This window comes from Lates calcarifer, linkage group LG18, assembly GCF_001640805.2.
Source record: "Lates calcarifer isolate ASB-BC8 linkage group LG18, TLL_Latcal_v3, whole genome shotgun sequence".
Taxonomy (NCBI): domain Eukaryota; kingdom Metazoa; phylum Chordata; class Actinopteri; family Centropomidae; genus Lates; species Lates calcarifer.
Genome location: NC_066850.1, coordinates 6,006,244 through 6,029,798, shown reverse-complemented (window position 1 = coordinate 6,029,798; position 23,555 = coordinate 6,006,244). Strand labels below are relative to the sequence as shown.

The 23,555-nt window shown below is 39.2% G+C and overlaps 1 protein-coding gene across 15 annotated transcripts in view; it reads right to left on the bottom strand.

Moving 5' to 3' along the window:
• Positions 1 to 23,555, bottom strand: part of cacna1c (calcium channel, voltage-dependent, L type, alpha 1C subunit) — a 205,506-nt gene that overhangs the window by 69,597 nt on the left and 112,354 nt on the right. For 14 of the 15 annotated variants that reach the window (XM_051077687.1, XM_051077689.1, XM_051077688.1 and 11 more), the window contains 4 exons: positions 9,046 to 9,185; positions 4,248 to 4,387; positions 2,581 to 2,730; positions 1,284 to 1,483 (listed from right to left, as the gene is read on the bottom strand). In XM_051077687.1, coding sequence (XP_050933644.1) covers positions 1,284 to 1,483; positions 2,581 to 2,730; positions 4,248 to 4,387; positions 9,046 to 9,185 — 630 coding nt within the window. Of the gene's footprint in view, positions 1 to 1,283; positions 1,484 to 2,580; positions 2,731 to 4,247; positions 4,388 to 9,045; positions 9,186 to 23,555 lie in introns of those variants that run through there. The other variant, XM_051077700.1, reaches the window with a different exon arrangement.

The following is a 23,555-nucleotide window of genomic DNA, read 5'->3' as shown; positions in this document are numbered from 1 at the left end:
GTACTCTGAAAGTTAGTCCCAGTTTGTGCCTCTCATATATTATCATTACATTCCACTCAAAGCTCAAAATCTGTTTCTCTGGCAGATAAATCACTGCCCAAAAGGTCATTTCCCAATTCTTAACACTATTTTTGAAGGTATTTCCAGAGTTGTCTATCCATCTTGATGAAAAAGTAATCTGTCTGTTGTGTATAAATTTCTTAATGCAAACAAAAATGATATATTGTACCTTATTGTGAGATTTAAGTTATTATTAGGAAATAAAGACTCTAGTAACAAGGAAAATTTATTTTTATTGTGCAGTGCATGATTTATTTTTTCTTCAAGATAGGCAGAAGTGTCAGTGTAAAACAACTTTCTGGGTTTTTGAAAGATCGCCAGCAACTGATGCTTTGTAATATGAAAATAATGATAATACACGAGAGGTACGAATTAGGGCTACCCTGGAAATTGATGCAATTTCCTTGCATTGTAAAAGCAATGTAAAAGTGATGTTTTGAAAATTTGAAGAAACCGGTACTCATCTGTACCACATGAGTGCTTCCCAGTGGTGGGATAGGTGGCAGAGGGCAACAGAAAGGCAGTACATATTAAATATAGAGTGGCGAGGTCAGGGGATAGCTCTAGTGCTTAATTACACACAGGTACATGTTAAAGCTGCATTTCATTGCATCAAAAATAGAAATGATTAAACATTTTTCTTGAAAAATATGTTTTACCTCACCTCCATTGCAAAGGTCTAAATCAAATGCTTTTGCAAGAAGGCACATATGGAGTTTGATTGAACCTTCCCTTGCATTGATTAACAGCGCAGACTAATCTATTGGTTTATTTGGCTAGACATGACTGCTGAATGCTTCTGGCTATTTACTGAGGAAGGGGCTGCATTTGTGAGTTCAAATGCCTCTGTGGTTGTATGTGTGTTGTGTGTTCACTTGACACTAGACTTAAGCATCAGGAATCTACACACGTTCCAGATGAATTGGCGCTTTCAATTACACAGTGTATTGTCTGCATTGATTTATCCTGAGATATGAGCTAATACATGCAAACACATCAACAGAATCTGTGTGTTTGTGTGTGTATTTCTCTCTCTGAACAATCTTTGCGTGCATACCTGCTTTTCTGAGAAGAGTGTTCTTGTTATTGCTTTATATTCTTTTCTCTAAAGCGCTCATGTGGCACTGATGTCAGAGATATTGTGTAGTGGCTACACACACCAAGCAGTATGGCACTCATTCACACAAATACACACAAAGACACTATTGTGGTGTCCGGCTCACCCAGTACAGTACATCCGTCCAGCCCTCCATGGTTATACACTGGAACACCGTTAACATGGCAAAGGCAAAGTTGTCAAAGTTGGTGATGCCGTCATTGGGGCCCTCCCATCCCACCGTGCACTTGGTTCCATTCTGTGTACAGTGTCGACCATAAGCACCATCAGGGGCGCATGGTGCCGGCTTTTCCTCTGCAGTGGTTCCTGTGACAAAAGACACAAGATGTATTAGGAAGTCATTTACTGTATCATTTTCAATAAACTCCTTATAGAGATGCAAAACATCATCTAGTTGCAGAGTTTTTGAGAGTTGTTGAAATACAATAAGGAACAAGCCAGGGTGCAAGGGGTGCTGAATGCATCCAAAGCTATCCCAGAAAGTGAACTGACAGCAAGACTAATCAAAGTATAATCCTTAGCTTTTACCTGCTGTTAGAAAAATGAACTGATGAAGATTTTTACTTCAGGAAGAAATCTAAAATAATCTTTCATAAAGTTTTTGTACATCTACATTTAAAAAGAACTTATTAAAAAGGAAAACCCTACATGTATGAGAAGATTAAAGAGGACAAACCAAATTAAAACCAAATGGAGCAGTAATATAAAAAATCTGTGTGAAAAGTGTTGTACTAATTATACAAAACAAGCTCTCCGGGGTGATGTATAGGATAACAGAGAGTATTCCACTAGCACTTACACAGTGCAAAGCTAATTCCTCTCATGGGACCTATAACATCACCATAACAACACTCAAGTCCATTTATACCTGGGGGCCTCTACTGAAAATTGTTTCAATCATTTATGGCAGCTGCTGTTTCAATTATTGCTCAAATCGCTCATACTCAGAAACATAAATGATGGTTTGAATAATTAATGGATGTGATCATTTAAACTGTTTAAGGTATACGCTCTATTTTCTCTCTGCCTTGTTGACTAAAGGTCGACGTCTTACTGAAGTCATTTTGACTTATTATCTTGGAAACATAAGAGTAGTAAGGTGAGAGTACAGCTATGACTCACTTTGATATTTCAGTTGAACAGGTTTAGGTGGTACAGTATTGACATCTGTTTCCATCACTGGAGGAGATGCAAGTATGTGTCTGTGTGAATATATGCTTACTGAAGCATGCTTTCACACACCGTTGAATGCATGCTTCAAAATGTATCTGATCATTGAAGTGCAGTGTGTTAGTGTATGTGTTTGATCTGTGCATCAGTGCATAATAGTCTAAATACTCTGTCTCTGTCTCACTCTGTGCTTATGCGCTTTTGTGTGAGTGTCTGTAAGTGTGTGTCTGTACCATGGTCGTAAAAGCAGGTCTTGTGCATCTTGCCCATGAAGAGCTCCAGGCCGATGATGGCATAGATGATGATGACGAAGAGGACCAGCAGGGCAATATGGAGCAGAGGAACCATGGCTTTGATAATGGAGTTCAACACAACCTGTAAACCTGCAGCACACACAAAGATGAACTTCTGAGAACAAATACAAATGGATGTGATCACAAAAGCCTTCTTATCATACATTGCAGAATGGTTGCACTTACTATATAAGCACTTCAACTGATTACTACATTTGTCCCAAAAGCTTTAATATTCTTTTTGCATATGATCCACTTGGAGAGAATACCTTCAATCAAAGAAATACAAAGCCTGGTAGAATATATTGCTGGCTAATAATATGAATAGCAAAAATGAAAACGTTTTGGCCACAGTTAACTTTGTAAGAGAAAATGTGGGTTTATTTAAAAAGTGTATTAATAAACATGGTTTGGCATAAATGAATACACATCTTATTACATCACAGTCATGTAAACATTTCGTCTTGAATCTTTGATTGTTAAAAATAAATTTTAAATGTTTTTTTAAATAAAATGTTGTGTATGCAGCTATAATCATCAACTTGGGACTTATTTATGCAAAACTGCAGTATCTATTGAATGTTGTACACTATTACACCTTTATGGGAAAGGAAAATGACCATACTAAATAATGTCATTTGTACTCTAGGCAGTCACAAGGCCAAAGTTCCTCTGTGTAATTGAAGAAATTATCGCACACCCTCCAGCTCAGGAGATGATCACAATTTGAGTTTTATTAATTTGTATTTGAGTGAAGACCGTTGTGCAATTATTCACACATAATTTGGTGAAGTAAATGCATCTGCAAAACCACAGTAGGTGGCATCAATGAAGGAATACTTGGAATGGTTCTGGTACCTACTGATTAAATTCCATAACACAGTACTTATTCCTTTGTTAAAACTGATATGGTTGTGACATCTAAAACATCTACCCTTTTAACAAAACAAACAAAATTTATTACACACAATTACAGATCATAGCTTTTGTAAATTCTACACAATATAAGCAGCAATGACCCTGAAAGCCTTTAAAAACACAAATCTGTCGGTCAGTGTGCTAAGCAGTTAGCAAATATGCTACTGATCAGAGGCCATGACACCAATTCAATAGTCCAGTGATTTTGGACAGGATTCAGTCTAAACAGTGTGCACTTCAGCACTCATGAGTGAGGTAGATAGTGGGATGTGCTCTAGCATCTTTTGCATTTGTTTGGTATTGTAATCACAAGAGCTGTCATACACACACACACTCACACAATAGCCAATCCTAACCTGTCTTCTGGTTCATTGGATTATTGATTTCTGTAGTCACTAACAGAGACAGGCTGACAGACAACTCATCTACTGCTCATACTGTCTGAGTATCTGACAACAGGACAAGAGGACTATGCGTGTGAGCAAGTGTGTGCGCATTTGAGTGTCATTGTGCTTGTATGTGTGGTATCAAGCACCAATATCTGCTCCAATCTGTGGTTCATTTCTCCCCTACCTCACCCAATCACCATTCACACCTGATCCCCTGAGCATCATTTCTACTCTTTCTTTTCTGTCTTTCTTTCATTTTCTCTTCCATTCTTTCTTTCTTCCACAGCTCTCAGCACTTACTTGGTACTCCAGAGACCAGTCTGAGCGGTCTGAGTACTCTGAATGCCCTCAGAGCCTTGACATCGAAGCCTGCCGCCTTCCCACCAATAGGCGTGGCCCCGTCCCCCTTGGTGGCCTGTTCCAAGATCGCACTAAATAACCTGCAAGAAGAAAGTGAAAGACTTCAATGACCATCGTCGTCAGGTTGACGTGCCATTTCCACATACTGGAGAATATCTGTGAGAGAGCGAAACAAGGGATATAATACAGAGTGAAGTTGATGTCATTTTGGCTTTGTATTTCATACCCTCTGTTATCACTGTTGTCAATACCAAACTAATCCATCTACATCATGTTTATCATAATCTATAAAACAATGGAAGTGTTGCAAATTTATACATCAACCTAGTATGGAACCAAAATTCTAAAAGTGAAGAGAATGGTGAGGACATCTGTGCTGTTTCACAATCAAATGATTCTTGGAGAAAAGTCAACAGTAGAAAATAAACCAGCTTAATTAGTTAGCTCTCCAACACAACAACAGAAAGTGTTTCATCTGTTCCCTCTGTCTTTCACAGATAAGGAAATGTGAGACATTCAGCTTTAATGATTTAACAATCGGCTCAACAGAACACTGTTCATGTGGTGGAGGTGTCTCCAAAATGTGTGCACTCACATCACTGTCAGATTGACTATAACACATATCTAATGCCACATGATGTCACACAACTTTTCTTCTCTCTGCTGTAATATATCTGGTATTCAAGGAACCCTTATCCTTTAAGGGTCACGGGGGGCTGGAGCCTATCCCAGCTGACACTGGGGGAGAGGCACTGGGGGTAATTCATATAGACAAACAACAATTTACACTAACATTCACACCTACACCCACAATTTAGAGTCACCAATTAACCTCTATGGAATTATTTACAGACATTTCTTTGTCTGAGAGTGGTTCACTTGAATTTGTGTAGACTACATGGCCAAATTTTGTACAGTATATTGTACACCACATCGGGAAAATACATAGACATACATAATAATGCAAATAAAATATAAATAATATAAATCTTCAATAAAGGGTCTAAACATGTTTTTGTACTGTACTCTTTTGTCAGCTGTTATCCCCTATGAAATTATTTACAGACACATCTTTGGTGCAAGTGGCTCACAAGCTTGAATTTATGTACGTCCAGCTGAGCTTATCACTCTCCTCCTCCTCTCTCTGTCTCTCTGAGATCCTTTAGAAATCACCATACAATACCATTTTCCAGCTAGCGTGGCTCAAAGGCCAGTCAGCGGCGTGTTAGTCATGGAGAATTATCAATTAGCACAGATGAAATGGCCACTTGAAAAGACCTCTCAAAACATATCGCCCTCTCTTTCCCTCTCACTCTCTCTCTGCCTCTCTGTTTCGCACTACCTCCCTCTCAATTTGATTCACTCCCTCTCTCTCTCTCTCTCTCTCTCTCGCTCAGTGGGAAGCACACCTTTGAAACAGAGTATGAAAAGCACGTCAAGGATCCACAGTTTTGCACCACCAGCATTTCGCCCAACATGTTTTGCTGTGGTGGGGTGTTAAATGATAATTAGAGCCTTTGAGTGTAGCACCACATAATGGCTTGTGTACATCCACAGCTAAAGATAGTACCAACTGTGTACATTCATAAAGATAACAGAGGCTGTGAGGTTCCATAGTAGACAACATGTCACCATCACAACACTACAGCAATTTCAACAGTTAATTCATCTTTGGATTATTATAAATGTGCCATTAAGCTACAGCTGGTTATGTTCATTATCAAATAATCTACTGATTGTTTAAAAAAACATTTTGTCTGACTATCAGTCAAAAGCCTAAAGATATTGAATCTACAATGAAATAAAAATCAGACAAATGCAGCAAATTGACAATTTTGAGAGGCTGGGACCAGAGAAATTTTGACAGTTTTGCTTGATAAATGACTTTAAATATCTAATTACTAGTTTTGCTGATTGATTAATTGATTAGCTAACTAAATGTTTTGGAATTATTTTTAATAATTTATATTCAAAATGTTTGCCTGAAGGTCTCACTCTATTTAATCTCTTTTCTTGTTGTGATCTCCAAGCAACATCGACTGTCAATACATTTTTCCCTAAAAAATAACTGGGATACAGGATGGAAAAAGAGAGGGAAAGAGGTTTGAAAATAGTACAAGGAAGGAGAGGAGAAGAATACATACTGGGTTAAAGAGAAATCAAAAGATGGTGGAGAGAGGACAAAGAGATGAAGAAGGCAAGCTATGTAATTGAGAGACTAACAAGAAAGTCTATATAGTTACCTGTTCATATTATACACACATACACACACACACACGCATACAGCCCATTAGCTCACTGAACCTTCACTAATAAACTCTCAGGTACGTGTCAGCAAGAGTATGGGCTCTAGTCTCTGTGTGTATGTGGGAGTGTACATGTGTGTGTGCACGTGTATGAAGAGCGCACGTGCATGTGTGTGTGCCTCCGAGGTTGCTCAGCACCAGGTACAAGTTCTTTCACCCATATGGTGAACATTCCAGAGGGAGTGAACTCTGTCACTTTTCATTTGTGCACGCACACACACACACACACACACACACCACACACACACACACACACAGGCTGGGAGTTAGGCTCACATAGACACAAAGAGAAACTTTCATTCATGTACACACAGAGATGCAGTGCTGTCACATTTCCTGGATCTGTGTGTCCTCCCAGTATGTGTGAAATGGAGTGTGTTTGTATTTGTGTTTCACTTTATTGATGAATTGTTTTTCATTTTTTCTGTTCTGTGTTGTCTCCACAACAATGTTTTTTACTTAAAAGGAAAAATTTGGTCTAAGTCAGAGCCTTCCAATATGACAAATTGCATGAGCTTTTTCTAATCTGCAACCCTTTAGGAATGGCTAGGTTCAGTAAAATATTGTGATCTTGCACTTGAGTTCATCTTTGTGATTTTTATCACTGAGTAGGAAACTGGATCGGATCTCTGGTGTTTGTCTCTCAACAAAACAAGATGCCCTAATTCTTGAGAATACATTATGTGCACAGCAGCAGGAGGTCACCTGGCAGAAAACCTTCAACACCATAATCATGCTTTCACCTTGTTTTTTTTCTGAATTTCAGCTCTATCTAGTTTTTCTGTGAAAACCCCTAAATTGTAACTGTATCAAACTAGAAAGGACTATTTAGTCATTTATAAATTAGCTTTATTTAACAAAGCATTCATATTGGGAAAAACGAAACATTTAAGAACAGTGGGTAAGTCTAAGGAGGCCACCCTGGTTTAATATCCCAGACAGCAAGCACCAACCCTCCTTAAGTGTCCTTGACACTAAACTCTGCCAATTCCAGAACTGTAGCTTGTGTCTGATCTTCTGACCTCCCAGTGGCAAGGTTGCAAGGAAAAAGACAATTTTCTTGCAGGGATCAGTACAGTAGTATTACGTATTAAATAACGCTGAGTCACAATAAAAGACACAGAGACAGAAACAGAGAGAAAGAGAGGGAGGCAGACAGAGGGGGTAGATAGCAGCGTAAGAGTGATAAAGGTTGTGTTTATGCCAGGGGCACTGGCACCATGATGCCAGCCGATAGGGTGTGTGTGTGCGTGTGTGTGTGTGTGTGTGTGTGTGTGTGTGTGTGTGTGTGTGTGTGTGTGTGTGTCTATGGGGTGAAGCCAACCATGTTCAGTTAATGACGGCTAATGTGAGTGAACACTTGACTGGCAATGAACAAGACTCACTGAGTGTGTGTTGTTGCATTCACACAGCCTTCCTTCAGGCTGAGGGGTGCTTTCTTGTTGTTCCTCTCTCACACACACACACACACACACACACACACACACACACACACACACACACACACACACACTCGGTCAATTAGACCATTTTTATGGTATTAAGATCCACTGGCTATTGTACCATTACCCCCACACAACACTATACACAAAGCACAGCTGGCAGGCAGGGCACACGCGTACACACACACAGGCACACAGGCACAGAGGGTTTAGCAGATGGCTATGTTGCTAAGTTGCAGATAAAGAAAAACAGAGCAGAGCTTTGCTATCAGCATCTAACAAGCTAATCAGTTTAGGCCTCACCAATACACTGTAGGCAAAAGTTTACTGCAGCTTTAATACGGATCAACTGTAAAGGAAGCTTGCTATAATGCAATACTTCTTGTTGTTGTATATTGCAGTATTTTATATTAAAAATGTATTAAAATACCACATATACTAAGAGATTAGAATTATTCCTGTACAAAAACAAAACCACAATCTTCCTCAATCAAGCTCCTCATTGACTTATATTTATGTTGTGGGATTTTGCAAATCTGTTGAATTACGAGTATGGTTACAAGGCTGAAAGATAAAAACTAAAGATAAAGAAAAAAGAAAATTGTTAAAGTGAAGAAATGTTATCAAAGATCAGAGGAAGTGCAGTAGCTTCCTTGTCTTTGCTACAAGAATTAAAGGTGTTGATAGGAAATGTGATCACTATGACAACCTCTGGCATTAGACACAGGCTGCCAATTGGCTTAGCTGTAGTTTCACTTGTTGACAGTAATTATACCAAGGTACTATGATTAATTTGCCATTGGTGTGCTGCTGTTGAAAAAATGTGTCAGGCAGTGCTTTTAAAAACCCAGGAAAGAGACAGTGAATAGCATTCATACAAGACTTTGTCAAACCCTCTATGAAACTACATAGATTCACTATGGGTAACACAGGATCATTAAAAAACATTCCATAGCTTTTATCTCTTCTTGCATGTTTTTGATCACTTACCCTACGACTACAATGATGAAGTCGAGCAGATTCCAGCCGTTCCTCAGGTAGGCGTTGGGGTGAAAGAGCAGGCCATAAGCTATTACCTTCAGGAACGCCTCCACTGTGAAAATGATGAGGAACAGATACTCCACACGCTCCTGTAGAGACACAAAAACAAGACCGGTCCATTTATTTCTCTGAGCTGCAGCAATCCAGGAATGTAGAAAGCCTCAGTATGACAGAGAATGGTAATTAGAAAAAGATTTTAAAAAAGATATCAGATGAAAGAGAGGTGACTGTAGAAAGGCCTTTGGTGGTTAAGTTTACAGTAAGTTAGCGAGTAATTCACATGTGAGTAAATACTATCAACATATTGGGACACACCAAATGAAAAACACCAAATATCCATTCAAAATTCTTCACAGTAGATCTGTTTTCCTTTTGATAGGTAGGTTGGTTAAAGCAACTGGCCATAACAACACACTAACATTTACAAACTTTCATTCACAGTCACACATCACACTATTTACACTGTATGGGATTTGTGAGTACAAACAGTGCTGGCTGCTTACTCTACTTCTACAAGTTTATCAGCCAGAACAAGATGTTTTCTTACTGTTTATGTGGCTTCTGGTGTGCGTGTGTGCGTGCGTGTGTGTGCGTGTGTGTGTGTGTGTGTGTGTGTGTTTATTTATGTGTGAACATGTATTTGTCTAGGTTGTAATCATGTACACAATCAAAGCATTTTGATTATTTAATCAAAGCAGCTCTCTTCCTGTCCTAAGAGGCTACTGTCTGAAGAGAGGAATGCATGCGTGTGGGCATATACACACAAATGTACATGCACGTAACTCCTCTACTACAGAGTTCCTCAGAGATTGTTGTCATAGTGATGACCCCTGTCTAAGGGGGTCCTGGGAAATGTCCTGAAATGGCCTTGAGAGAGAGAGAGATTGTGTAACTTTCTGACCAGTGTAAACTTCCAAAAAATTAATCATCTGTCATATCTGCTTTATGACTTTTTGTCAAGTTTATAACTGAAATGATGTCAAGGCAATGGTGCAAAACTATTGCACTCCTGTGTAAACAAGTAAATATTCTACATTCAGAAATAGTCCGTGTCCTCTCTGTTCCTCTGAAGTACATTTTTTTTTTATATGAAAATATATTTAGCTCCATCCATCCATCTGTCCATCCATCTCAGTCCCTGCTCCCCCTCCTGTTTCTTGTTTTCCCATGGACACACACTCACAGAAGGCCAGAGGTTTGGGACAGAAGGCCAGTCAGGTCTCTCTAAACTCCAGCCTCATCCCTGGGAAGAATCAGTTCAACCTGAATCTGGAGGGACGGCGCTTCTGTATGTGTCCAAGTTCACCAAAATAGTGTCACAAGCTGATAGGGTTAGTGAAGAATCCCCCCAAGTTTTCAAAAGTAAGGCAAGTCAAGTGCTATAAAATCTTTCCTAAAGCTTTCTGGTCTTCAACACCTAGTAAAAAAGTATTGTTAATGTTAAAAGCCCATGTTAGTGTTGGATATACTCATGCATACAGTGGCTCTGTTAGGATTTACTGTTCTAAGTTTTACTGATGTGAGTCTAAAGCAAGACCAGCTAAACAAACAACTTTCTCAGCATGAAGAAAGACTGTGTCAAGCCAGCATTAGGCCAAATACATAGTACACACATACACACATATCCTGGGCCATGGGAATCAGTCATTCATGTAACCACAGTTTTGACAGACTGCTGTGGTTCCACTATCCCATTTGGGCTGTAAACTTAATTTTCTAGTAGGGTCCGAAAGGTGTTTATTTAAGTTGGATTCTTCTACGCATAACTGTCAGCATGCGGTGCATCAAAAATAACTCATGAATCACAGCTGACACAAGATTACAGCTGCTAGATATTGATAAAAGACTCATGCTTTGATTTTCTGTTCTTAATGATCTGATTATCATACAAACTGTGATTTGGAAGTGTTTTTTCCCACACTTAGAAACTCAAGAGGCTTGACAGCGAAGGGAATGACATGAATTATAATGCAGAGGATTTGCACAGTTTGAAAGACAGACAACTTGAAAGACAAGTTGATTTTTTAGGCCAGAGATTCTGCACCTGAATGGGCTGCTCAGAAAGCTGTATTAAACTTGTTTTGTTTCCTCTCTCTGTCTCTCTAACCCTCTCTCATTTTAATTCAAGTCCATCCAGTGGATGAAGATCAAAATTTTCACATGAAACACCTGTCTTCCTATTCGGTGTGTGCATCAGTTTCACAGCCTCAAGAATTTATTGTTTTTGTATTCATCATTCATACTGCAGACCCTCCACCACACAGTGATTATTAGTAGTCTATGTGGAAGTAATTAATCTCACACACACATATGCACATGTCCTCCCTCTCAAACACACAAAAGCTCTCCGTCACTCCCTCTCTCTCTCTCTCAAACACTCAGAGATACAAATACGCACACACCCAGGCTGTGTATCTGCCAGTGACAGGCAGACAGTGTGGCGCTCTGAAGAATAAAACAGAGAAAAACATCTGGTTGCAACAGCTCAGCCTGACACACACACACAAACACATACAGATACACTTCTCTGCCTCATTCCCTTCCGTTCACACAGACCCATAAAGGGCAAAATCCATAAGGGGCATGGCTAATCTGGTTAGTGACTGGAAAGAAATGAGAGAGAAACGATGAGAGCCTGAGAGAGAAGAGGGGAATGGATGAGAGAGTGACCGACTAAAGAGACAGAGTGAGAGAGAGAAGGCAGACAGGATGACAGAAAGGTGAATATGTGGGAGCAATAATTCAGTTATCTCTGATAGGTCAGCCAAACCGCCTATCCATCAACTGGGCCAATCTGATTATAGTATTGACATTCTACCATACAGCGGACAATGTTTCCATTCACCATGACCTTCTGTGTATGCAAGACAGGATTACCCATTAAGCTGTTTTTGAAAGTTCCCACAGACACATTATAGTCTAGTGCATTTTTCTCCATGCAGTTTTCGATAGATCAGGAAGAACATTAAAAAAAACTTGAACAAGACTGTATCAAAAGCTCAACCATGAAAATACAAAACTACTGTGGGATAATAGGTTTGGGATGACTAACAGGATGACATTTTTATTTCAAAACCTCTTACTTATTCAACATGTCCACAGCATATACACTGCATCGGCAGTGAGGAAAAGGTGGACAAAAACACCAAATGTAATCTAAGAGAATGATTTACCACCTGATGGTAAAAATGTGCAAAGCATGCAGTTTGTAATTGAATCATGTATTTAATCTTGAAATTGAATTCAATGCTTGTAATGCTGCAAATCTGAAGTGGTCTCAGCTATGTAAACCCTGCTGCAGAATGTGACATTTTTCTGCTTAGACAGGAAATATTTATGTTCAGCTATATAGTAACACACTGCCAACATCCAGATATGATTTATTTAGATGCAGCAAGCACAGTGAATCTAAGTGCAAGAGTCTGGACTTTGCTAGCATGTATGTTATTAGCAGGCTGGTATTGGTTACGGAGAAGAAAAGACAAAATGAAGCACTGTAAGAAAGACATATGGAGAAAGGACACACAAAGGGAAAGTCTTTTTTTATTTTGGCCATTATTCCTGTAATAATTGGTAGATCAGGGAAATCAACTAAAAAGTCAGATGGGACATAATATACAGTCGCACAACGGTACAGGTTTTCAATAAACTCCAAGGTCACAGAAACTTATTTGGATGAGAGAACTGAATATTTTCCTGTGCAATGAGGGATTTTTATCACTACCATTATCACCACACTCCCCTCCTCTGTATTTCCCCAGCACCTTAGATTGGAACCAGCAGCCACTTCTACTCATTTTCATATTTGATACTTAAATTAAGAGGACTTCAATAAAACTCTTTCTTCTTCTGTCTTGCTGTCTCCCTCTCATCCCTTACTTCTATGTCTCCACCTCCTCTACCTTTCTTCCCTTCATCTTTCTCTCTCTCTCTCTCTCTCTCTCTCTCTCTCTCTCTCTCTCTCTCTCTGTGGGTGCCAGCTAGAAGTTACCATAGAGACCAAGATGGGTTCCGACGTTACCATGGAAACTGTGGGCTGCAGCAGCAGCAGCGGCAGACTCTCTCTCTCTCTCTCACACACACACACACACGCTCATACACACACATACACACAGATGACACTGATCAGTGTTGTACCAAGAATATCTACGGCACATAGTCCTAATTACTACTCTTCTGTCAGCATCCAGATTTCCTATTGTGTGTCTGTGTGTGTGAAACGTGTACACTGATGTGTTGTTTATGTGCTCTGGTATATGTGTAAAATTGTGTGTTCATGTGTGTGTGCTTGCTCCTGTGATCAATGCCATATACTTACTTACCATTTGCCACCAGTTGATAGCATTGAACTCAGTCAAATATTAAATGTTATTGTGCCATTCTGTCACTCTGCACAAGCCTTTGGGCTAATAAAGTTTACAACAGTAACATATCACACTGCTCACAGTCTACAGTATAATACTATACTTGGTAAATAAAACATGAGATTAACAATCCTCCAGTTTCACTGAGTGCTATTGTACCATTTTTTTCCCCCCAAAATTAACCTGTTTCGGTCACTAAGTGGCAGTATGATCATAATGAAACAAGTTGTAGAGCTGTTTACAAACTTTGTGTACAAAGTTATGTACAGTAAATACAAGAGGGTAAACAACTCTATATAATTATGGTCTATTTATTATTTATCTTCAGGGAGTTTTTAATAGATTTTTTGATGGAGTTTGAATCTTGGGTTAAGTTTTGGGTCAGTGAGCAAAAATTGGTCTTGGTATTTTTTCTATTATTGTAATTGCTACAGAATGATAATAAATAAAGTCTTATAATCATAGCTGACATCGCTTGAGGGAAGAGCAGTGGATAAATAACGCCACAGTACAATGTGAAATCCATGAGGGGAGGGGAGAGGAGAGGAGAGGAGAGGAGAGTAGAGGCGAGGAGAGGAAAGGAGAGGAGAGATCAGTAGAGGGGCAGCAGCTTAGAGATTAAAAACTGCATCAAACTCTCTAATGTGGGTGAGCAAAAAATGAGTGAGCTACATTCCTCTCTCAACCTAATATTGGGGTTCTATTGAGAAACACAGTTAAAGCATTGTTGAACTTTGATAGCACCTTAAGTTGTAAAGGCTGATATACTGTCAATCATCTTTTTCACTTATCCTGTGCTCTGTGAGTTCTGAAGGAAATAGAAGCGTTTTGTGTGTGTGTGTGTGTGTGTGTGTGTGTGTGTGTGTGTGTGTGTGTGTGTGTGTGTGTATAGATAGAACAAGCATTGTATTGTGTGTAATGTGTATGTGAATGGGTGAATGTGACCTGTAGTGTAAAGCACTTTGAGTGGTTGACATGACTAGAAAAGTTCTATATAAGCCAAAGATACAAAATGGTCTACATATCCAATAATACCTACATATAGCATAAAATATCCAGCCTTCAGCCACAGTGTGTATTGAGACATTATATCAGTCTATATGATTTAATTTGAACAGATAAACCACTATTCTTGAAAGTGAAGCATCTACCACTTTAAAATATTCCAAAATCCTAAAATCCATCACTACAAAAAGAACAGAGAGATTCTCCAGGGTTTCTGCTTTGGACAGTCTGGGTTGAGTCACGCCACTTGAGAGTCCCTTTCAATTGCATTGCTATTAACATGCCATGTTCAACAAGAGTCTCATTAACAGACCTAAGCTCCAATCTATGGGTCACTGGACAAGGATTATACTTGATTAGAGATCACACTTATGTGTGCATGTGTGTGTGTGTGAGAAAGAGAGAGATTGTATTATGGACACCAGTAACCTCTGACGTGGACAGTGGATTGGGATTCATGTGCACACACAAATAACCACACGCACACACAGCCATAACCTATACCTCTGCATCTAATATATCCATTTATGTTAATGATTAACAGCTCTCAGTAACATGGCTATAATTTGGACAACCATAAATTAGACTAAAAACATTTTAAAATTAAACCATGTTTTGAATTTTGTTTTATTAAATCCATTCCTTTACCTCTTCTGTTTGTCTTTTGTTTCTTGCAGCATTCTGAATATCAAAGTTTACAGAGAGATAAAAACTCCTGTTTCCAGGCAACAGGCAATGTAGCTACCAGAAAGAAGCTAACACAGTAAGAAAGAAAGAAAGAAAAGAAAGGAAGTTAACATTGAGCTAATGGGGGTGTGTTTGTGGGCATGTGACAAATACCCTGACACAGTCTGTCTGTGGCTGTTTATTATCAGCTGTAGGTTTGGTGGTGACTTCAGTTTGTCTAATGTGATTGAGTGAGTTTTATTTGTCTCTCCCTGATATTTTTTATAAATATAGACAGATGACATATTTCCACTAATGCAAGCACAGAAAATATGCATGTTAGCTGTCAGCTGTGGTCGTTCTGTTCTTTCAGGGGCAACTTTGAGGGGAAGGTGTAAAGAATGTAAAGCAGAGCAAGATAAAAATGTTTGATTAGCTGTAGCCTTTTTCAGCATTGATTCTTTAAGGTTGGTTTGGTATGTCAGGACCCAAAGAGAGACAAAAAGCAAAAGAGAAGGCTAATTGGTGACAGAATTTGCAGCAGTCTCCTGGGACTCTCAATGCAAATCAACAGATCTCAGTGAAAAACCATCACATGCTATCTCAGTTTGTCACTGTCTCACACAGAAAATGTCACATACAATTTATTTCTTGCTTCATCAATTTCTTTATCATTTTTCACACATAGAAACCTGTAATCTGCTCTTCTTGTTTTGTGTTACAAGGTATGGAAACTAGCCCAACATGCAGTGGGAATAAGACTGGGAAATATCCTGGACAGGTCAGCACCATTCAGTCCATTACAAACAAATCCAGTCTTACATCCACAGAGCCAAGTCAGAGTCAACCTGACCTGGCGTGTCTTTGGACTAGAGCATGACACAGATACCACTTGCAAAACAAACATTTAAAATTGTCTGCAAATACAGACTGAGGTCTAGAAAACAGGAGATAATATTTGGAAAAGGATGGCGAAATAGAGAAGAGGGAATTGAAATAGAGAGCAAGAATGATACAGACAGAAGAGAAAGAGAGAGAGAGAAACAGAGTAATTGGACTAAAAATAAAAGAACACAGGAGCATAAATCATCTCATATAGACAGCCTGTGTGTGTGTGTGTGTGTGTGTGTGTTGTGTTGTGTGTGTGTGTGTGTGTGTGTGTATTAGTGAGTGTGTGCATAAATGTGTGAAGGTGTGTATGCTACTTGGTGTCTGAGAGGAAGTTAGCTGGTACCCTTGAGAGAGGGGAGGGAGAGACAGTAAGTAGGAGATGGCAGAAAGAAAAAGAGATATACTATATATATAGAGAAGGAAAGTGACAAAGCCAGGGTGAAAAGGTAGAGAAATATCACTTTCTTTCTATTTTCACTCATCCCTCTATCCCAGCTAATAACACACTCTCTCTTTTCTCTTCTCCCTCTCGAGTGTAAAATTCTCCTTTTCCAGTTCTCTGTGTGTGTGAGTGTGTCTGCTGACTTATCACGACTTATCACGACTCCTGCCTCACTGGCAGGCAGACAGATGCTCCACAGCCACCCCACACAAACACACACTGTGACAAACCTGGACTGCTCTATATGCTCTACATTCTTTCTCATATATAACACACACACACACACACACACACACAGATTTGCACATGCAGTCAGACCCACCGGCAGAGGTACAAATGAAGACAAAGTGAAGTGACACACAAACACACAGATCACTGTAGTGCATCAAGATCAGAGTAGCTGCTCGCTAAACTGAGAGGACAAGATATATTACTATACTCTGTAACTCACTGCATGACTCATGGTACAGAGCGTATGTGTGCGTGTGTGTGTGTGCGATGAGTCATCGAATATGTATCTGGGGTTGATCGTGCTGTTATGACTTATAAGTAAGAGAGAGAGACTGACAGGTGGTATAGACTGACAAGAACATATAGCAGTATGTTGTTATAGTATGTTAAAAATAAGTCTTTTACAAATGTCTTCCCATTATAGTTGCTCTTAAAAAGTCTTAATATCACTTTTGTTCACTCATCTGCAGGAATAAGAATACAGTAGTTAAAGTCTCTTACCAACCAACAATAAACTGACAGTAGCTACAACAGCTACTGACATCTGAAGCGGAAACACAATAATTGAAAACTATCTTGCATAAAATAATTTCAAATATCTTGGACTTCTGATTGGATGAAGTAACCAGTTTGAATAATTCAACATTGGGCACAAATTACTGCATGTACTTTTGCTAGGACAAACATATCAGAAGCGAGCCACTATGAGACATTAAATATATGGTCTGATGTACAGAATAGTAATTATGACCATTTATTTAGATAATGGTTCTCATCACTGTGTAATTCAACTATTTATCTCCTCTTCATCTCTTTGTCATCCTTACTCCCTTCCTGTGTAGTCAGATGAACGTAGCTGTGCTTGTTAGCACATTCTTTTACTCACTGGCCTTCCCTCCTCTCACTTCTCTTACTTACCCTTTTCTGTCCACATTCACCTCTTGCTTTGGTCACGTTCTCTCTCTCTTATCCTTTTTAGTTCATTTGTTTTTCTCCTCCTGTACTCTCCTTGCCTCTCCCTGTGCTCTCTGCACTCCAAATCAGCTATCCTGTCTGCATAACAGGAAGATACAGAGAGAGTGGGTTGAACGAAAGGGCTGAAGTAACAGACAAATCGCTGAGACAAATAAATAAAAAGAACAGCACTGGTGTCATTGTGCTGAATCAACCAGCAGACTGTAATCACTCACTTGCTGAGAAGCAACTTTAATGATCTCTTAGAAGAGTTGAACGTCCAACCAGAGACTTTTCACCCAGTAGCTAACTAAATGAGACTCTAAAATTTCCAATTATAGCATTTACAGGACTCCTTAATTTCCATGTAACAAGACATGAGGCTGTGATGGCCAAAAAGTGTTATTTTAGATATTTTTTCTTGAATCAAACCTGAATTATCAGAAATACTTTCTCTGTCTGCCTATCTACTATTTAATAACAAAATCATCAATACTCAAAACTGCAATCAGCACAGAAAATAGACAAAGTCTGTAAGTTCAGCAATAGGATGGCTGCTACACATGATGCCTGTTGACTGTATGAACAGTACACACATGTGGGAGCAACCTCTGGGAAAAATAAAAACACAAAATATTAGAGGCCACCTATGACCAAACACAAACCGACGCTTAAATGTCATCCCTATAGTACAAAATCATTGAAAGAATGACTAGATAAACACAATTTTCAGCAGCAGCCACAGCGACAGCAATATAAGAACACACAAACCACACACACATTCAGTGACAATGTGCTGTGTGTGAGAGAGGACTGTATTTTGCCTCCTAGCTCTTTACCTACCGAGATCTAATACTGCAGTGTGTATGTGCCCACAGATGTGCACTGTGTTGACATATGGTCTCAGATGGCTCAGATATGATGCAGGATGGGCCAAGAGCCATGGAAGTGTGGGAAATGTAGTTCAATAGAGATATTTTAAACCTCAAATGACAGCAAATTATTAAAATCAAAACAAAACTCCTCAGTTGAAATATAACTTGATGTTTGCAAATTTTAAAGGTGAATAATAACCAGATTTTTTTTTCAATAGTCAGTATACTTTACTTTAAATACAAATATTTGTTTTCAGCTCCCTAGGCCAGTATCTGACAGCAACTCTGGTCTGGGTAAACCATTAGAAATACAGCAGCACTGATCAGCACTAGAATCTCCAGGAAATATTGATTCACTTCTTGTGTAACAGAATTACTTCCATGTCCTGCTGTTTTTTTTCTGCTTTTTCAATATCCAAAATCTTGTAGAGAGCAAGTTTCTCCAGGATGACAAAAAAAGCTCCATCCTCTTGCTCTCTGTCTCTCTCTCTCTGTCTCTCTCTCCATGTTGAATTGGTTGTATTGCTCCTATCAGAACCAAACACACCACTCTATCTCCCCAGCAGAGCGCTGGAAAAGCCCTGTCGGTGAATGAGTGTGTGTGTTTGTGTGTGTGTTGAGAATTGCTCCATCATTCCTCCCCTGGTTAATGTCCAGTGGAGCGAGACCGGAGCACAACACAGTGAAAATGGAGAAACAGAGATACAAAGGGAAAACACTGACATATGTGTATGTATCTGTGTGTGTGTCAGAGAAAACAGAGAAAGGTGTGAATCCATTTCCATTGACAACTGTAACTGATATGTCAATTATTTATAACAGCAGCTGGAATCAATAACAGTTCCTCTCCGTAAACAGCACATGGCTTGATTACAGACTCATTATGTGTACGTGCATTTTAAAACAGGTTTCCAGTGAAAGCTCAAGAAAGCGAAGTTTGTATGTGATTTATCAATTTTTATTAAATTCATTATCTTGCAAAAACAAATGTGTTTAAAACATAGTTTATTAAACTATATTTTGTCCCTTGTACCAAAGGTACGAATAAAATATTATCTATATTATAGATTATTATCTATATGTTCTATTTTCACACCTGTTTTGAAGACACTCATTGGTGTTTCAGCATGTGCTGCATTTATAGATTTTTTTGGCCACACAGTATTCATAGGGGGTCATGTTTCTGGCCATCTCAAAAAATATCAGTCTGATAGCCACTCTCCTTTTGGCTCTGTTTTCCTCTCCATCAACTACTGAAGGACATATGCTGGTCTTTATTTGCTAAATTCTCCACTACTTTCACCAGCTGTCACTAACTTTGTCTGCCATTTGCTGTCTGTCTGCTGTCATAGACAGTAATTCTTTCAGGTTCAGGATGACACTGTACATGTGCAGTACAAAAAGTTTTCCTGAAGTTGTATATACATATAAAAATAGCAGGAAAAAGCAGGAAACTATGGCAACTAGAAATCTCTGATTCTTTTGTAAGAATTAAGAGTCCATATCTTTGAGCAGTCAGATTGTTCTGCTGAAACAGAGGAACTCTGACAGCTTTAAGTGAACCCCAATTTGAGTGAAAACGTAGCATCTTACCCCCTGACCTCCCGAATGCTTATTGATGAAATATGATTTAAGAGAAGAAAGCTTGTGTAGCTCTCCCACTGGGTGCCATAGCAATGCCACCATGACACCCAAACAGGATTAGCTGCTAACACCCACTCCCCTGCTGTTACCATAGTAGCACTGTTGAAACAGCGACCCACACGCTATAAAAAGACAAACTTGACTTCAAGAAAGCAAAAAGTTAAATAGAAAAAGAAAGTAATTAAGATAAGGGTGGGGGGTAGGGGGGGAGAAAGGTTACCAACTCATCTTTTGTTGGTATTTAACATATTTGATTTTAGTAAAACACATTTTAGCTGACGGGTCAAAAAGAGAAAGAGCATGAAAGGAGAGATATAGAGAAAGCGCTGAGGAGGACTATTAAAAGGCTAACAGGGTTATTAATCAGAACGGACGAGAGCAAAATTCATTTCTCCTTTTCTTCCTTCTCTAGTGAAACCTCAGCGGATCTGTCCTCACCTTATCTCCTTTCAACCTCTGTATTCTTTCTCTCTCTTTCTATTACTTCCTCTCTCTGCCTCTGTGAAATGCAAACTAATACAAACACCTGGATTTGATTGCTGCCTCTGCTTCAGGTCCCACTATCTTTTGTTTTTCTTCTCTCCCCCTCTAACTTGTTTTCTCGCTGTAATATACTGTATGACTTTAGGCCTGCAACTGACAATTTTGGGGCACTGATAAATCTTGATTTGTTGATTAATTTCTATTGAAATGACAGTATAACCACACACCTACTATGTAAATTAAAGCACCAGTAAGTGTAAGGACATGTAGCAAATATGATGTTTTGCTAAAGAGTTTGGAACTTGTGTTATTTGTGTAACCAGTTAAAAAGCCTCTTAGTGAGACTCATGCAAATTTTATTTAAAACATTTCTGATATTTACTTGGATATGAATGTCCAATTGGACTGACAGTAGTAAATATTCTAAGGACATTCACTCATTCTTTTCACTCACTCAACCTAAGCCTAAAACAAATATTTTTCTATATCTTAAGACAAGGTCATCTGGTCCCTTTAAGCAAGCAATTCAGTATCACAAACACATACACAAACAGACAAGGATCTCTCAACAATGTACAAGACAGACGGGAGAGAGTTCGAAAGAGTTTCATGATACGATCACAAGATGTGGAGAGGCGATGGAGGAAAACGTAACATGAGGACGAGCTGAGTGAACCTGCGGAGCATCACATTAGTTCAGGCAGAGCACTGAAGTCGCACACGCCATCAGCTGATCAGTATCAGCTGACTCACTTTATATAATCTGACAAGCTTGCTCTCTCACTCTCCTCTGATCATTCATGCTGCTGCCGCTGTGACTGGTTATGCTGATTTATTCCTCCGGCACCCCGGCATCATCCTGTTATGGTTTCTTACTAAACATAACTTGTGATAGCGTCTCTTGCCTTGCGCATTATGTATACTTCATATCTCAGTGACACTGTATGAGCCTGCCAGGCTTTGCTCAGTATACACTAAAGGGTTTTTTGTGGTCCCTGCTGATTTTTTTTGCATGCTGCACCCTCAGCCTTCTCTACATAGGTACAAATACAACTGTATAATCCTGAGCTACTTTCCAATGTCCTGTATAACCAGTACTGTCCACCATCTTTCCTTCTCTTCTTCCTTCCTCCCTCCTGTGACCAGTCAAATTATGGGCCAACATTTTTTGAAAAAGTTTTCAATGACCACAGCAACTAGGAGGGACAATATGTTCTGTTTTAGCTGTTAGTATGTGCTGTATGTATGTCCCAGCTCAAAGGCAAACCAAAGCACACATACACACCACCTACACTTTCCTTTTCAGCTCAGTGGGGAACACAACGGATGTGGCTTGAGACCCTGTTACTGTACAGACATGGCCATCATTAAACACATGAACGACACACACAGAAACAGACACACACATACACCTCAAGACACTCACTATCTCAGACCACACAGAAATCCAACTCCCACATTCACCAGTCAGTGTAGCATAATTAGGGGATACCTCTGTGTATGTGCCTGTGCCTGTGTGTGTGTCTGTGTGTGAAAGTGAGTGTATGTATGCGCCAACACCACGATTAAGGGATACTTGCTGTGTGTGAAAAAGACAGGAAAGATGAGTGAAAAAAGAAAAAAAAGGAGAAGATGGTAGAGTGACAATAGAGAGTGAATCATAAGGGTTAAACAAAGGGAAGCAAGCAGAAATAAGACTATACTGAAACCAGAAGCTAACTTTTGTTTTTAGTGTGTTATAACTTCTGATTTTTTTTAGATTTAGGCACAGGAAAATATTTGTGATATTTCAGTGTCACAACCCTGGCACTGTAGAGCTTTGTTGAAACAGTAAGTTCAGCAAAAAGATTTGGTATGCTGTCGTCCTGTGGTGATCAGTTTGATGCAGCTCTGATGTGATTTTTTTTTCTTTTTTTTGGACGGTGTAGCAGTTGAGTGCAGAGTTTGGTGCTGACTCGGGTATTTGGGAAAAAACCTTCAGCTGGTCTGTGCTTTTACTGTGTGTGTGTGTGTGTGTGTGTTTTTGAAAGCCTGAGCACTGATTTTTTGATGTATGTGCAAGTAAACAGACGTTTGGAAGAATTCTAACCTTTCTGTGTGCATGTCTTATTTGCATACAACAACATAATAATGGAGTGCTTACGCTTGTGTTGCATACCCGAGTGTGCATGTGTGGCATGTGTGTGCGCTACATTTTTACCAAATTCATCACTTTATGCTCACTCTAGCTTAAAAGTCCTTAGTAAAGTGGCTTTGAAACTGACTTGTCTTTTAATGCAGCTGGACTGCTACTCTAGACACTCACCCTGGGACTTCACCCTGGGGTGGTAGCTGAGGGAGGGCCCCTTAAGAATAAAAATACTTTTGTTGCTCCTCCAATATTTATTTAATAAATCTCTGGTTCTGGTTTTGAAACAATGCTTGGAGGAAAAACCACAAACTGCACACAAAGAAAAACCTGCTCTAAAATCGAATTAAACAATTGCTGTCTGAGACCAACTGGAACAAAAAGTAATACATTTGTTCTGTGTAGACTCAGTTTAAATTGTTCCTGTGACTGCCATGTAATTCTAACACAACCCATCAAGAGGTATGTGTAGGACTCATAATTTCTGGCTGTATCCCTGTATCTACCACTATATGTATATTCACTTCCAAGTGTACTCCATACCTAAAACAACTGCTTTGTGAGACAACGAAAAGACAGAGAAAACATAGCTAGAAAGGAAAGATGGCAATGAAAGTCAGATGAGAGGATGACAAGAGGAAAGAATGAATGAGGTAACACAGGTAATAGTTTGTAATGGTGAATAATTACAGTCTCTGTTTCTTCACAATTTTATAACCCCATGAAACTTCCAAGCTCCTAGTGCAAACAGCATTTCAGTGAACGCCCCTCTGGTG